General features: G+C 36.0%; 1 protein-coding gene across 1 annotated transcript in view; it reads left to right on the plus strand.

Annotated features, from left to right (window-relative positions):
* Window positions 1–17,319, plus strand: part of VEGFC (vascular endothelial growth factor C) — a 101,527-nt gene that overhangs the window by 53,520 nt on the left and 30,688 nt on the right. Inside the window, exons 2-3 of the mRNA XM_082715827.1 lie at window positions 12,044–12,257; window positions 13,700–13,890. Coding sequence (XP_082571953.1) covers window positions 12,044–12,257; window positions 13,700–13,890 — 405 coding nt within the window. The remainder of the gene's footprint in view (window positions 1–12,043; window positions 12,258–13,699; window positions 13,891–17,319) is intronic.

Here is a 17,319-nt window from a genome sequence, read left to right on the forward strand (position 1 = left end):
TTTAGCAAATACCACTGAGAGAGAATATGAGTTTCATACCGGAAGAAGATACTTACAATCCACATATTTGATAAACGGCTTATTTCCGGAGTCCATTAAAAACTCTTACCAATCAATGACAAGACAGCCAACAGGGATGAATAAATAGCTTTTAACTGGCAGTTTTTAGAAGAGGATAACCCAATGTCCACATAACATGAGAGTGCTCAGTATCATCGGTCATCGAGGCGTACTACACATTAACCGCACGAGTGTTCTCACAACCCCATCAGAATGGCTAAAATGGAAAACCCAAAACTGCTAGTTGTTGGCAAAGATAAGGAGCTAGGGATTCTTGTCCACAGCCCTCAGGAGTATAAATTGGCACAATTACTTTAGAAAACGTTTGGCCCTATCTATAAGCTCTCCATATTTGCATACCTCATGAACCACCAAACCTATTTCTAGTGTATTTCTAGAGACCAACCCTGCATTCATATTACGTCTATCAGAAGACACGCTGAGCATAGATTAGATTAATAAATTACAGTAAGTCATACAATGAGAAGCAAGAGAGTAGGAAAACCAGCTGCTTCAGATGACAGACACGAGTGACACATGAGAAAAGGACCCAACAGAAAATACTATATGTTCTTGGATACCATTTATGTAAAATTGGAAAAAGACTGAAAACTATGTTGGCAGAAAAGAGAAATGCAGAAATATAACAAAGTGGCAATATTTGGTAGACAATAATCACTGAGGAGAAAAAAAAAGTTTCTGGAATGTGGTTGATACTCTGTATCATTGATCTGGGTACAATTACAGGGGTGTGTTCAATTTGTACAATTTATGAAACTGTGTCCTATATTATATGTATAATATTATGTATATTATATTATATATATAATACATATTATATTATATTATATAAACTTTCTTATGTAAATGTTTTTAAGGACTTTTAAAAGTATTATTAATATTACTTCCAGAATTAAGCAGCAGTAATATAAATTAGCCTTTAAAATATCAAAGAAAAACTTTTACTGAAATCTTATAATAACTCACTACATTCTGTAATTTCAAAGTAACCTCCTAAAAGAGCATCATCGAAAAAAATGTATAAATTGATTTTGAAATTAATCTTCAAAAGAAAACATGAAAGCAATCAAAGGAAAATAATTATGAAATGTTTTGAATTTACTCACCTAGGAAGACTGTGTTTAAACTACTCCATTCTCTTCTTAGGAAACAGGGCTTTGAGAAATGCCTGTGTAAAAAGAAAAGATGTTACCCTGGAAGATAAAAAGAATCTCTGAGAATGTTACTAAGTCCACCTGCAGGGATATTTTAAAACCATACATTCATTCATTTAGTCGTTCTGACTGGGGATTTTAAAAAGAAAAATGCATGCAAATTTTAACCTTCTGACACATTTTTAAGAGGCTGATATATGGCAAAGCCCACTCTAACTCAGCTGCAGTTTCCCAGCAAACAGCACCAGTGAGTGTTGGCCTGGATCATTTTTTTTTTCCTTTAGGAAGCTGTCTTGTGCGTTTTAGAATGGTTGCCAGGGTTCTTGGCCTTCACTTAACTAGGGTCAGTAGCATCACCCCATAGTTCTGAAAAGTCAAAATGTCTGTGGATGTTGCCAAATGACCCACGGGGACAATCATCCCTGGTTTAAAGCCATTGCTCTACAATATGTAAATATTGGAATATTAGAGTAATGTGTTTTAGTTCCTTGCTGGTCAGTCATTCTTGAGTGAATGGTTTTAGTCCCTTGGTCCCTTGTTGTCAGTAAAAACATTCCTGATTTCTACTTCATCTGTCTGCTGCTTTTTTTGCCATTGTACATGGACAAAGGTTGGAATTAACAGTTCTGAGATCAGTTTGTCATTCTATATGGAAGACCCATTCCTTTCAAAAATAAGAAGCGAGTGGTTTTCAGTGTTGGGTGCAAGTAGTCAGTGTATATAGAGCTATCTTGTCCATTGTGTGGATTATGCAAATATATTATCTACTTTGGCATTAAATTAGAAAGTTGTTTCCACAATAACAATTGAAAGTGAATATTTAAAATATCTTCTACGAGTCTACTTAAATAATGAGATAAATATTTGATTTTTTTTAATATTTGATTTTTTAATTTAATTCATATATGTGATAAACTAAAAAAGTGACTTTTCTTTTTTTGGAAAAAAAAAAGAGTGATCCATGCTATTAATAATAGACATAAAAAGATACCATTCTTTATTATGGCCTTATTTTCAAAATTTACAATAAAATATTTCAGGGGATTAAGGAAAAAATTGAAACTTAAAACTTCCAATAAAAAACTTCCAGTGTTAAACTGAAATGTAAATGTCTGCTTTCAGGGTATACTTATCTGTGGCATATCAGGTTGGTGTAGACATGGGTGATGGTTAATCTGTGGGGGGAAATACCTGACTCTGAAACCCTCCCTGAAACATTAGGTAGAATGACTTGCTAAGCTTATATAAAACGTTTACAAGTTCCTATTCCTTAGAAGGATAACGTTTCATCTTACATATTTATTTATGACTCTACTAAAGGGTGATTTTTTAAATGAATTTTACAGCTATGTATTGGATGATTTTTCAAATCCAAAGCTCTCTACATTCTGCCACCTTTTCCAGATTTTGGTTTTTAAAAGGTGTTTTTCATTAATCAAAATATACTGTAAAATTCACAAATTTGCCTAGTGTGGGTAGTTGTCAGAAGGAAACAGAACACCCCACAGTTCACCTGTCATACAACTGCCCCTGTTAAGGAAGAAGGACTGAATAAGCATTTCCTCTGCTGTATTAGGGAAACAATAATTTCAGCAACTACTTATTCTAATGATTGGATCTGACCCTATTTTCAAAGAAGAAAGAAAGAAAACCCAATGGTAATACAGAGTTATTGATCTTGATAATTTCCTTAAATTGATCTCTACAGATAATTTAGTTTCTTAGGACAAAGGAATGATGTATATGATGGGAATAATATGAAAAATATTTTCTTTTCAATTTTTTAGTAAATTTCTTGTTTTATTAAACTGATAATTTGACCAAATAAATTTTTTTGCTTTGTCTTGTGAAATTGTCCATAAAAATATACACTTTTCAAATATAAAGTATAATTTGAGCCAGACTTTTAAAGATAAAATATACACAGTTTATGGAAAAAATGCAAACATCCCTTATTTTCCAGTTTGAACAATAAGTTTTTTATCTACTCTCCCTCAAAATATAGATATATGGGACAACCAAACAGATTTGCCTATGACATTTTTGGCCATTTCATGAAAATACAGTAGTGTGATCAAACCTGTCTTGGATGGACTCTTGCCCACTCTTTCAATTCTGATTATTATTCTCTGGTAACAATTTATGCTTCTAAGTGAAAGAAAATTTCCCATAATTAAAGTATATGCATTTCCTCATGAATTTTCAGCTTCATAATATTATCAAATGAGTGTCAAGTCTAGATACAACATAGCAATTAATTTAAGATTGTTGTTTGAAGAGATTATTGACATTGGATTTGGAGGGTTTTCTAAAAACCAATTTTCCATTCATTGGCTATTACTAACATGAATCCTAAGTGACTTACTTGCTACTTATCATTGACTCTCTGGGTTGTCACAGTTTGGGGGAGGAAGGACAACCTACGTGGCTTCTTGATTTGTCCCTAGCAGGTGTCTGAACAACCGCTAATCAACAAAGAGAAGGAGGAAGAAACCTAGGTTTTGCAGGCTAGGTGTGTAAAATGTAAAGGTGATTAGGATCCATAGTCAATGCCACTTCAGGTGTTCAGTTTATGCTATGATTCTTCATAATTAGGGGAATTACAGATTGAAGGTGAATCCCCAAAACTCTTTCTCATCATGTAACTTCTGGAGTCATAATTCTTCTGTTAGGGTAAAAAGGGAATGTATTTCAGGTACACGAATTATCAACAGTTTGGTTCCTGATGGTAGCTCCCCATCTTTGATGTTGCACACTCAGCTTGACTTCCATAGCACCCCAAATCCTCCATGGAATGTCACATAGGTGGTTGTTTGCAAATGCACACAGACTGAACATTACATAAGAGTCATCACTGGGCCCTTGTAATTGATCCCTCCAAGGATAGAGTACAAAATTATATTCATTTTTAGATTACTCGAAGGTTTTTATTACATTTGAATATCCATTTTTAAGATCCTTCCTATTGTAAGATGTACTAAATTCTTTTGGAAAAATAAAAAGAATATATAACATTCAAGCAAAGGCCCTCAATGTGCTGGAAAACATTGATGAACATGAAGACTCAAGAAAGCATTTAGATATAGTGATGCACTCCTACCTCAAGAAGTAAGAATCCTCTCAAACAACCTAACCTTACACCTAAAGGAGCTAGAAAAAGAACACACAAAGCTCAAAGCTAGTAGAAGGAAGGAAGCACTAAATATTAGAATGGAAATAAATGAAAGAAAAAGACAAAAGAAAACAATACTACAGTTAATGAAACTAAGAGCTGAATCTTGAAAGGATAAAGAAAATCGAAAACAGCCAGACTCATCAAGAGAAAAAGAGAAAGGACTCAAATAAAATCAGAAATGAAGAAGGAGAAATAAAAACAGATACCAGAGAAATACAAAGAATTATAAGGATATTATGGAAAAAATATTTGCCAACAAATTGGATAACCCAGAAGAAATGGATAAATTACTAGAAATATGCATCATCCAGAATTGAATAAGAAGTAGGAAATTTGAACATAGAGATTACTAGTAATAAAATTAAATTAGTAATCAAAAGACTCCAACAAACAAAAGCCCGGAGCCAGATGGCTTCACAAATAAATTCTACCAAAACTTTGAAGAGTTAATACCTATTCTCAAACCACTCCAAAAAAATAGAAAAGGAAGGAGAACTTCCAGATTTGTTCTACAAGGTCAGTAGCACCCTGAATACAGAGATACTACGAAAAAAAGAAAATGACAGATCAGTACCTCTGACTTAGATGCCAAGCACAGATGTAAAATTCCTTAACAAAACATTAGCAAACTAAATTCAACAACACAATAAAAGGATGATTCACCATAATCAGGTGGGATTTATTCCAAGGATTCAAGAGTCTTTCAATATTCACAAATCTGTTGATGTGATATGCCACATTAACAAGAGGAAGGATTAAAACTGCATGATCACCTCAATAGATACAGGAAAAGCCTGTGGCATAATACAACATCCATTCATGATAAAAAAAAAAAAAAGAAAGAAAGAAAGAAAGAAAGAAAAGAAACTCTCAACAAAATGGGTTTAGAGGGAACATACCTCAACATAACAAAGGCTATATATGTAAAACCCACAGCTAACATACTCAGTGGTAAAAAACTGAGCTCTCAATTTGATCTTATCTAAGATCAAGGACAAGGACAAGGATGTCCACTCTCAACACTTGTATTCTACATAGTAATGGAAGTCCTAACCAGTGCAATCAAACAAGAGAAAGAAACAAGGGTATCCAAATTGTTAAGGAAGAAATATCATAATTTGCAGATGACATATTATATATAGAACCCCCCCAAAGTAAACTCTAAAGACTCCACAAAAAAAAAAAACTACTAGAACTGATGACAAAATTCAGTAATATAAAATTAATATACAGAATATAAATAATATACAGGATATAAAATTAATATACAGAAATCTGATGCATTTCTATACACTAATTACAAAATAGCAGAAAGAGAAATTAAGAAAACAATCCCATTTACAATTGTACCAAAAAGAAATAAAATACCTAGGAATAAACTTAACTAAGGAGAAGACCTGTATTCCATAAACTATGACACTGATGAAAGAAAGTGAAGATGACACAAACAAATGGAAAGACACTCCATGCTCATGGGGTAGAAGCATTAATATTGTTAAAATATCTATACTACCTAGCATTCTACAGATTTGGTTCAATCCCTATCAAAATACTGATAGCATTTTTCACAGAACTACAACAAATAATCCTAAAATTTATATGGAACCACAGAAGACCTAAAATAGCTTAAGCTATTTTATGTTCTTGAGAAACAAGAACAAACCTGGAGGTACCATAACCCCAGGTTTCAAGATGTACTATAAAGCAGTAGTGACCAAAACAGTACGGTGCTGGCACAAAAAGGAGATAATGGATCAATGGAACAGAATAGAGTCCAGAAATAAACCCACACTTATATGGTCAATTAACCTATTACAAAAGAGGCAAAAATATACAATGGTGAAAAAAATCTCTTCAACAAATGGTGTTGGGAAAACTGGACATGGAAAGAATGAAGCTAAACCACTTTCTTACACCAGACACAAATATAGACTCAAAATGGATTTGAGACTTAGGTGTAAAACATAAAACCATAAAACTGCAAAAAGCAAAGTAAGCAGTAATCTCTTAGATGTCAGCCATAGCAACATATTTATGGACATGTTTCCTCAAGCAAGAGAAACAAAAGCAAAAGTAAACTGTTGGGACTACAACAAAATAAAAAGCCATGGCGCAGCAAAGAAAGTCATCAACAAAATGAAAATGCAACTTACTGAGTGGGAGAAGATACTTGCAAATGATATATTTGATAAAGAATTAATATTCAATTATATAAACAACTTATGCAATACCAGAAAAGAGCAGACAATCCAATTAATAAATAGGCAGAGGATCTGAAGAGCCATTTTTCTAAAGACGTACAAATGGCCATCAGACACATGAAAAGATATTCAACATCACTAATCATCAAATGATGATCAAATGTAAAGTAAAACCACAATGAGATACCACCCCATACCAGTCAGAATAGCTAGTATCAAAAAGACAAATAACAAGTGTTGGTGAGGTTCAGAGAAAAGGAACCGTCGTGCACTGTTGGTGGGAGTGTAGTCTGGTGCAGCCACTGTGGCAAACAGTATGGAGATTCCTCAAATCATTAAAAATGGAAATACTGTATGGTCCAGTAATTTTACTATTTTACCTAAAGAAAATGAAAACACTAGTTTGAGAAGATATGTGCACCCCTATGTTTATTGTAGCATTATTTATAATAGCCAAGATATGGAAGTTACCCATGTGTTGCGCGTGTGCACACACACACACACACACATCCATATAACTACACACAATGAAATATTCCCGAACCATAAAAGAGTGAGATCTTGTCATTTGCAACAACATGGTTCGACCTGGAGAGCATTATGCTGAACACCCTAAGTCAGAGAAAGGTAACTACCATACAGTTTCACTTACATGGAACTGTGGAATCTAAAAAAACCAAAACAGAACAAGAGACTCTTAAATACAAGAACAAGCTGGTAGTTCCCAGGGGTGAGGTGCACATGCAGATGGTTGAAATAGAAATAGGGATTAAGAGTTACAGATCTCTAGTTTTGAAATAAGTAAATCATGGAGATAGAAGCCTTAGCATGGGGCCTGTGGACAGTAATACTAGAATAAAGTTGTACAGTGACAGGTGGTGACTACATTTACCATGGTGACCGCTGAGAAGCATAGAGAATTTTTGAATCAGTATGTTGTACACCTAAAACTAATAGAACACTGGGAGTTAAGGATATCGTACCAAGAAAAAAGAGAAAGCTTTGAGAAGGAACCTTTCACACAGATACACTTCTAATTCAAAGATCTGAGGGTGTTCCTGGTTCAGAACTCCTTCTAGGTTTACTGGGACCCCTTCTAATTCCTTAAAAGTAGAATGTGAACGTGAATGTGCCGTGGTAAACTGGCACCGTTTTATCTTTAAGATTGGGGTCTTCTCCAGAGTCACACATTGGCCATATCACTTAGCTGATGGTGCTGAATTCCCAGGTTGTTACTCATTTAGAACAAAAATGCAGAAGACACATTGAAAGAAATATGATGCCAGAACTGGTACAATACTGAGAGTTACAGTTCAAAATCGAGTAAAAATTTCGGTTTACCTAAAAAACAATCTGTACTGTGCGTTTGCCGTCTAAAGATGTTATAATGACAAGTTATTCACCCTTACCTATAAGATGTGTAACATACTTCTGTATTAAATGTCTATTTGGATCATCACAAAAATTCTATGAGAAAGATACTGTGATTTCCATTTTATAGAGGGAGACTTGAAAAAACAAAATCTAATTTTCCTTAGTTAAATAAGTCTTTTTGCCAAGGTGGAAATCTGGTCTTTTGATATTAAGGATTCTTTTTCTTCTACAGATATAATAATTAAAGTCTAATGGGAATAAATAAATTAACTACTTAGTATCAAGCTATTCTAATACCATTTTGTCTATGACAACTTCTGCTTTTGCCAGTGTTTGCTATAAATTAATATGTCAAAAGCATGCTCTATAGAAACAGAAGGGAAAAAAAGCAAATGAAAGCCGAAATAAGAGCCAGTACATTTAGAGACAATTACTTTGAAACTGCCATTCTGTTGTTTATATACGTACACTATTTAAAATTTGAAATACAGGGGTGCCTGGGTGGCTCTGTGGGTTAAGCGTCTGCCTTTGGCTCAGGTCATGATCTCAGGGTCCTGAGATTGAGCCTGAGTTGGGCTCCCTGCTCAGCGGGGAGTCTGCTTCTCCCTCTCCCTCTGCCGCTTTCCCCACTCATACCTTCTCTTTCAAATAAATAAAACCTTTAAAAAAAATAAAATTTAGGGCGCCTGGGTGGCTCAGTGGGTTAAAGCCTCTGCCTTCAGCTCAGGTCATGATCCCAGGATCCTGGTATCAAGTCCCGCATCGGGCTCTGTGCTCAGCAGGGAGCCTGCTTCCTCCTCTCTCTCTCTCTCTCTCTCTTTGTCTGCCTCTCTGCCTCCTTGTGATCTCTGTCAAATAAATAAATAAAATCCTTAAAAAAATAAAATAAAAAATTTAAAAAATAAAATTTAAAGTATAAAAATTTATAAAGAAGGACATAATAATTACCTTAATTCTGCAATTTGGAGAATATATATATAGATAGGTATATCTATATATATATATATGCAGCTGCATATGTTTTACTCTTGTCTATATATGCAAATATATGCATACAATCTATATGTGAATTTGGTTTTATAAAAATATTTACTACGTATATAAACATCTGTGTACTGTGTCTAAATTGTATACTTCTTCATAAAGCACTTATGAACCTCTTTACATATCTCAGTTATTGTATTATTACATTTATGTTTGTACTCTGTACTATTTAATCAGTTTTTTTAATTGTCTGTACAGATTGTTTTTAAGTTCATATATGATAGATAGCCCCATGATGAGTTTGTACTTATATCTGGCATAATGATGGTCTCACTTCTGTTGGATGGAAAATTTAATTCCAAAGTGAATTTGCTGTCTAAAACAGATCTTGTTTTTAACTCAACCCTCTCCAATTTGAAATAATACATTTGCCTTAAATTGCTTTACAAATTTATATTCCCACCAGGATTGAAAGAAATTAGGGCTTCCTTCACTTTTACCATCGCCAAATACATACTAACATATTTATTCTCAATGAATCTTCAGTTTAAGATCTTTGCCCATTTTTCTATTGAAGCACCTGTTTATTGTCATTATCATGTTCATGAGATATTTTAAGAATATTAGTCCATTTCCATCTGTCATGTATATTCCAAATAGTTTCCCTACTTTATTGTTTCCAGTATTTTCTACCATATAGATAGTTTACATAAAAAGCCTTTTTTTCAGCCAAAGAATATAAATAAAACCTTATTTTCTATTCCTATGTTGTAGGTTGGCGTTGGCACTTTTTTTCCACTTTTTTATATTGCGTTTTTTCTGTTGTGAATTGTATGCTTATATTTTTCTATTTATCTAACAAGTAATGGCATTTTCTGTCCTAGATACAATTATTGTTACTTTCCCTTTCTAAGTTTCGAAGTACAAAATGTGAAGCACAATTTTGATTTGTCTTAAAATTTTGAATAATATTTCACTGAAAGCCCCACTTCCCCCTGTCTCTCTGTGCCGTATGGCTTGGCATGTTCTTCTCCTTCTGTCATGTAACACTGGTGGGTGTGGTCCTGAAGCTCTTCCTGGCGGAGCGAACACTCCTGCCTGTTCCTGTGAGTTTCGTGTGATCAGCTGAGGTCACGACTTGACTTTAATTCCAGCCGAATCGTGGGGAAAAGATTCCCAGGGACCCACCAGTCGCACAGTCCCATGGTGTTCCTGCTGTTTGAGGGCTCTTCAGGCTAGCAGAGACAGACGGAAACCCCATCCGTGATGTTGGCGTTTTAGGTAGTGATGACCAAAAATTTACCCATGTACTTTTGCAGCCTTTCTCTCCACTTGCAATCCTCTTAAGATTCCAAGACGTTTTTGATTCTTGAATGTTGTGTCATTGATGAGATTTTCCCGAGACAAATATTTCATAAACAACGGGACAACTGTGTGAGATGTTGTCACTTTCATTTACCGTGATTTCTCTATCCCCACCCTCCGTCTATTCAAGGGAATTATATTTGTAGAGCCAGATGGCATATCAGGAATTCCAGAAGGTTATGGATTAATATCCCTATTTTCAGAACACAGACCTAAAGAGATTAAGTGTATACTTCACTGACACAATAAATAAAGGAAGGAGAAATCCTAAAATTAACACTTGTATTATCCAATTTTATTGCCCAACTCTGACTTGTTAGAATATAGGCTATTTTTTTTTATTTATTTGATAGACAGAGATCACAAGTAGGCAGAGTGGCAGGCAGATAAAGAGGAGGAAGCAGGCTCCCCGCTGAGCAGAGAGCCCGATGCAGGACTCCATCCCAGGACCCTGGGATCGTGACCTGAGCCGAAGGCAGAGCTTAACCCACTGAGCCACCCAGACGCCCCAGAATGTAGACTATTGATCTCCATCCAAGACCCCCCAGTGGGGGTGGTCACTTCTCTAGCTGATTCCTGCACACGCTAAACTGTAAGAACCAGTGACCGAAGCATTTCCTCCCACATTTAGACTTAAAATCTGGGAAAAGCAAGGCAGTGTAAAATAAACATTTCATGTTGTATTTCACTTTGTAGATGAAGTTAAACAATGTCCCATTTTCCCTTAATTTCAAAGAATAGTTTAGAAAAACTGAGGGGTTTTTTGTATCTATGGTAACTACCTGAATATAACATGGGATGGTCTACTTAATTGGACACAGTAATGTGGACAGTTATTTATGAGCAGAATTAATGTTCTCCAAACTGTTTCATGTCTTTTTCACAGCAAAATTAATCTTGACAATCAGGCTTTTTGGAAATACTTGGAGGTTCTGCCAGAATATAACCTGGGGTGCTGTTGCTGAAATCCCATCCTTCGTGGAATTATTCATTCTAAAGCCGCTTCTGTAAAACAAACTTTCCTAATTTCAAGCATCCTGCTCCATTATATTTTACTGATGCTTATAACTAAAAGCGAAGCAAAGCCTTAGAGCGGACTTCAGTATATATGTATTGGAGGATAATACAGGCTTGAATACATTCTCAGTCTTAAAAACTTGCCAGTTATGTAGAACTATAAATCCAACAAGCTACTTTGGAAATTATTTTTAAAATTATGTCTCAAAACCATAAGAGACTCTTAATCTCACAAAACAAACTGAGGGTTGCCAGGGGTAAGGGGATAGGGAGAGGGTGGCTGGGTGATGGACTTGGGGAAGGTATGTGCTATGGTGAGTGCTATGAAGTGTGTAAGCCTGACGATTCGTAGACCTGTACCCCTGGGATAAATAATACATTATATGTTAATAAAAATAATTTAAAAAATAAAAAAAAATTATGTCTCACAAAATTCTTAAAAATCAAATATATACTTTATAAATTTGGTTGTGTGTACTTCATTTTTAATCATGGTACTGATTCAAATTAAAATATGAATATAATTTTACCAAGTAAATGAAGTAATTCAAGGATAATTAATAACATTTTTTAAATAAATAACATTTTTAATAAGGATCTGGCATATATAACTTTAAACCTAGAGGGTTTTTTAGTACATTTGTTTTCAAATCTCTTAATCTGATAACTGATCATGCACGTTTCTTTGATAGGCGTATGCAGGCAAAGATTTGGAGGAACAGTTGCGGTCAGTGTCTAGTGTGGACGAGCTCATGACTGTACTCTACCCAGAATACTGGAAAATGTACAAGTGTCAATTAAGGAAGGGCGGCTGGCAGCGTTACAAAGAACAGCCCAACATCAATGCGAGAACAGAAGAGACTGTAAAATTTGCCGCAGCACATTATAATGCAGAGATCTTGAAAAGTAAGTATGGGAAAGAAAATATATGATAAGCTTTATATATCAGCCCAGTGAAATCTGCCAGCCTGTTGTTTTGTTTTTGTTCTTAAATTTCAGCATTTGTAACACTAAATGCCTTAGGGCTGAAAGGAAAAAAAAAAATAGGAATGAAGATTTTCAAAATACAGCATTTTATAATTTCACTGTCAGTGGTTAAGAGGAATTCTAGAAATATAAAAATAGAAAGGGACACGCCTACCAACACATTTTTTTTTATTAAGGTGATATTCCATTGCAAAATGTTAAAAACCTGAAGTATTTTCCACAGTGTGTCAGTTTCCCCATTTAAATATTCTGTATCTTACAAAATAATTGCACATACATTTTCTGACTCGGATTCAGAAGGGCTTAATTTCTAAATCACCCCCAAATCATCTTTTCCAAGACTTCTTATTGCCTTGTTTCACAGGTAACTGGCTTGGGAGCTAGACTTTTGGAAAGCTACTGAAAGATCTCACAAAAAATTTTGCTGCATAAAAGGGCAATAGCATAACTTGGTGGGCTACTTTAAAAAAAAAAAAAAAACTCCTTCAGTTGGGAGAGAGTCATCGCCATCACGGTTTGCGATTGCAAATTATTTTGAAAAGACATGCAAGCAAAATGGCTTGAAGGTTGAATAGCCCATAGTTTATATCCTTTCTTCTAAAAGTTTTACTTGAGGAAGAAGTTGGGGAAAAGAAGCCAGAACATTTGAGAAGTACGTCATCTCTAATGCAATATTTAAAGAGTCCACAGTGTTAGAGCTAAGCCTGTAGGGTCACTGGAAACAGAATTCCAAGAGAGAGCATCTGACTTTCCTGAAGACACTTGGTTCAGGATACATGTCCCAGTTGATGGAAAACACCCTTGCATTTCAAGTGAGTTACCCAAAGCTGCCAGATAGCCTGCCTGAAAACGATCTTTGAATTCAGCCCAAACCCAGAGCAATTTCCTCATTTACATCTCAGTTTAGAAAGAAAAATTCAATCATGTTGTTTATCTTTGCCTTGAAACTGCAAAAATAGTACATGCTATAGCAAATGAGCGTGACTGTCTCTCCACAGGTCCTGCAAACATCTGTATTATTAAATTTTCATTTTCAGAAGCAAAGAAAACCAAACCTAAGTGCTACAGAAAAAATTGGTGTTGTTTTAAGAAAGCATAATCCTAATTTAGCTTGTTACCGGACTACAGAAATTCGTTTTTTAAGAAAATATCCTTTGCTTCTCTGTTCAGTATTAAATAAATATTATATTGCATTCCGATCCTCAGGGCAATTTAGAATCCTGTCAACTATTTCTTTTTTTAACCTCATGTAGTATACTTCAGTCTGAATATCTGAGATCAAACGTGACTTCCAACTCGCTGCGGGCTTGCCGCCCTCACTGGCTTCTGTGTAACTTACGGCCTTCCCTGTGACCCGACAGGTATTGATAATGAGTGGAGAAAAACTCAGTGCGTACCCCGTGAGGTGTGTATAGATGTGGGGAAGGAGTTTGGAGCTGCCACAAACACCTTCTTTAAACCTCCATGTGTGTCCGTCTACAGATGTGGGGGCTGCTGTAACAGCGAGGGCCTACAGTGTATGAACACCAGCACAAGCCACCTCAGCAAGACGGTAGGTGCCCTGGCCCCACGGGCCGCCCGCTCAGTCCCTGACTGTGGCGCGGGTCCCCCTGCCCTTCTGAGCGGTTTATATCGTCTTTGGGGAGTGAAGGGAACTTCTCAGTACTCTGGGGTGTTGAGGCTTTAATCTCTCCGAGAAACTTACTCTTGCTTTATGAGCTCTGATGACCCAGCCAAGGGAAACAAATCAACATACGTATGAATGTGTGCGTGTGCGTGTGCGCGCGCGTGTGTGTGTGTGTGTGTGTGTGTGATCTAAATGTTGTCATTTGGCCATTGATTACTTTTAAACAGTTAAATCTTCTGATTCTAGAGCTACGGCACGAATCACAAATTCACAGCATGCGAGGAAACATCTGTGTTTTGTGCAGCCGGGGGACGGTACTGAAGTAAGCCAGGCCTCGGGGTGTATTCATTGTGTCCACTTAGAAAGCCAAGAAAATATTCTGACGCTGAATCTCAAATATTTCAAGTTACCCGTAAAGTCCCATCACATTAGATGTGAAGCTTTTAGTATAATAACCAAGAAACTTATCTCAGGGTTCGGTCTGGGTCCGGATTTTGGGCTCAGCTGCGCTACCCTGCACTGAGGTCACCTGTGGGCGAGGAAGCTGCTATCAGAAGGCACATTAGGAGCTGTGATAACCACCAGGACAACCACCAAGTGTGGCTTAAAGCGCTGTGTGCCACTGGCCTCTGCACAGGGATGTTAGGAGAAGCCCAGGCTATGGGCTGAGCTAATGCAAACTTCCCTAAAGTCAAACCTGTGTTTGCCTGAAAGGCTTTTCCAATTACTTTTGAGAGTTGAAATAACACAGGCAATCTGGCTTCATTCAGAACTATACTTTGACCTTCAAAATAATTTTAAAAATGTGATGGTGAGGTTTGCTTGATACAATGTGGAATGACCAAAAATTAACATTTTTAGTCAAATAGTGTCTATGCTTGGAATACATATCATTAAAGCTTCTCACAGAGACTGGAGCTGAGTGGAAGTTTGGATCCCATTAATAAAATCTACTCCTATTTTAATACAACTGAGTGAAAATGAAAATTAAGATTACCTGAGTTTCTTCAACTGTGCTTTCTCATCTGGTTAGAAATGTCTAAGATTTTTGCTCTGATGATCATTTGGGCTCTGGGTTTGGAGACACTGTCTTAATATACAATCCACACTGGTTTTTTGGGAAAAATAGATTGTATTTCTTTGTATTGTACATACGTTTGATGATGGAATAAGCCATTTCAGATACTAAGACTTGCAAGAGGAAACAAAAAATAAACTATAAAACTGAATTTTCTCTTCAACTTACCTGTACCTAAACTTTAAAGATTTAAAAAAATAAAACAAAACTGAGGAGTGATGCTGTTATCCTCAGAGTTAAGCACAGCCAGGAATTTCTTTAGTCCTGATTAACTTCTACAGGCCAGCACAATGACACAGCATTCCTTCCGACAAGCATTAGCAAGAGACGCAGCATAATTCTAAATATGTTTGTGCATGTAGAAACAATCAGTAGAATATATGTTTGTGGGTCATGGGATAACATTTATGTGCTTGATAAAATTCTAATATTTTAATAGGGTAACATATAATTGTAGAAATTGAGCATAGTGAAACTCCCCCACCCCGCCCTTACCCCTCCATCTGAATTCAAACAGGAATTAGGAATTTGTTAGCTAAGAAACTGTAGATTTAGTGTATGCTCTTCTGAATAAAATACTACAAATTTGACGGGTTTTACTGGATAATATGTGTTTATCTTAATGCTGAAGTAAAACGTGATTTTAAAAATCCTTTAATAAATGTTGGAACTTAATCCTTTTTTAAAATCAAAATAAATATTTATTCCAGTAGGATAGCCTCCAAAAAACTAACATTCATTTTTTTAAAATATGTTAATATTAAAAATGTTGCTGCTTTTATATTTAAGCCAAATTCCATAAAAGGATTTTTGGCCTTCTGAGTTTCTTGAAATGTCATTTTTTTTAAAAGTTAGAGAAAATAAAAGTGAGTGTTTGAGGAAATTACATTTTCGGAATGCCTTTACTAGCATGTTTTTAAATATTTTGATTAAGCAATGTGATATGTATCCTATAAATCATTATTATGGGGTTTGACTTAAATCGGTATCAATTTGGTTGATACCGATTTAAGGTTCAAAGGCCTAGTTATACCAGTTACATTTTCCAAAGACTGAAAGGCTATATCTCTTTTAAAAATGGGATAACAGGGGTGCCTGGGTGGCTCAGTGGGTTAAGCGACTGCCTTTGGCTCAGGTCATGACCCTGGAGTCCTGGGATCGAGTTCCACATCATGCCCCCCTGCTCAGCAAGGAGTCTGCTTCTCCCTCTAAGCCTCCCCTTTGTCATGCTCTCTCTCTAATATATATAATCTTTAACAAAAATAAAAATGGGATGACATAGAGTAGCCTCAAAAGACAGATCTTGAAGAATTATTTCACCAAATAAAATGTATCTACTAAAAGCTCGTTACTTATCATTTCAAAAATGCCTTACTGGATTTGGTTGTTAGATAAAACTTTATTTTCAAAGTGCTCATATTGTGAAAGTATAAAGCTGAGCAGTAAGTGTTTTAGCAGGATTTTGGAATTTTGTTCTGTAGGAGTTAGTTTATTTTCTTGGTGAAAATCAGTTGCTAGTTGATAATATGTAAAGCTATTTATTGCTCTTTACTAATTTCTTCTGCAGATTCTTCTATCATGGCTTGTTGATAGAAAAAATGTTTTAAAATGAATTTTCTTCAAAAAATAGGTCTTATTTTAACCTTAACATCTCATGCGTTAAGGTGTGTTCCTTATTTTAATACTGAAATTACGTATTTCAAAGTACATCTTCTTTAGATACGGATGCTCAGATGTTTTGTGCAGTAGCTCCCAGTTCCCAGCACCGCACTCAGCCCAGACAACACCCTGGCCTTGTGGTTTCCCCTCCTGATGTGTGACTTCATCGCTAGTCAGAAACACAGGGGTCTTCCCTGCCGACTCCCTTCTCTTGTCACACATCCAGCCTGTCCCCACATCAGATGTCCGTCTTGTCCCCTAAGTATCTTGACTCCCCATGTCAACCACCATCACTATAGCCCAACAGGCTTCTCATGCTTTCCAGCTAAAGAAAAGCCATGCCCCTCGGTGTGCCCACTTCCATTTCTCCTCATCCCCATGCGCTCCCTTAATGACCCCTAAATGTGATATTTTTAAAACACAAATCTGGTGGTGTCAGTCTCCAGCATAAAACCCTTCAGGGATTGCCCGCTGCTGTTGAGTAAGACCTAAATCTCTATCACAACGTTCAGTGCCTGCCTTCCTCCACAGCACCATGGGACCTACCTGCCCCTTGTTCTTGACTTACGGTGCTCCCGACTGCTGTCGACTTCCTGAGTCCCTGGGAACCAGTGTCC

Source organism: Mustela nivalis, assembly GCF_964662115.1.
Source record: "Mustela nivalis genome assembly, chromosome: 20".
Lineage (NCBI taxonomy): Eukaryota > Metazoa > Chordata > Mammalia > Carnivora > Mustelidae > Mustela > Mustela nivalis.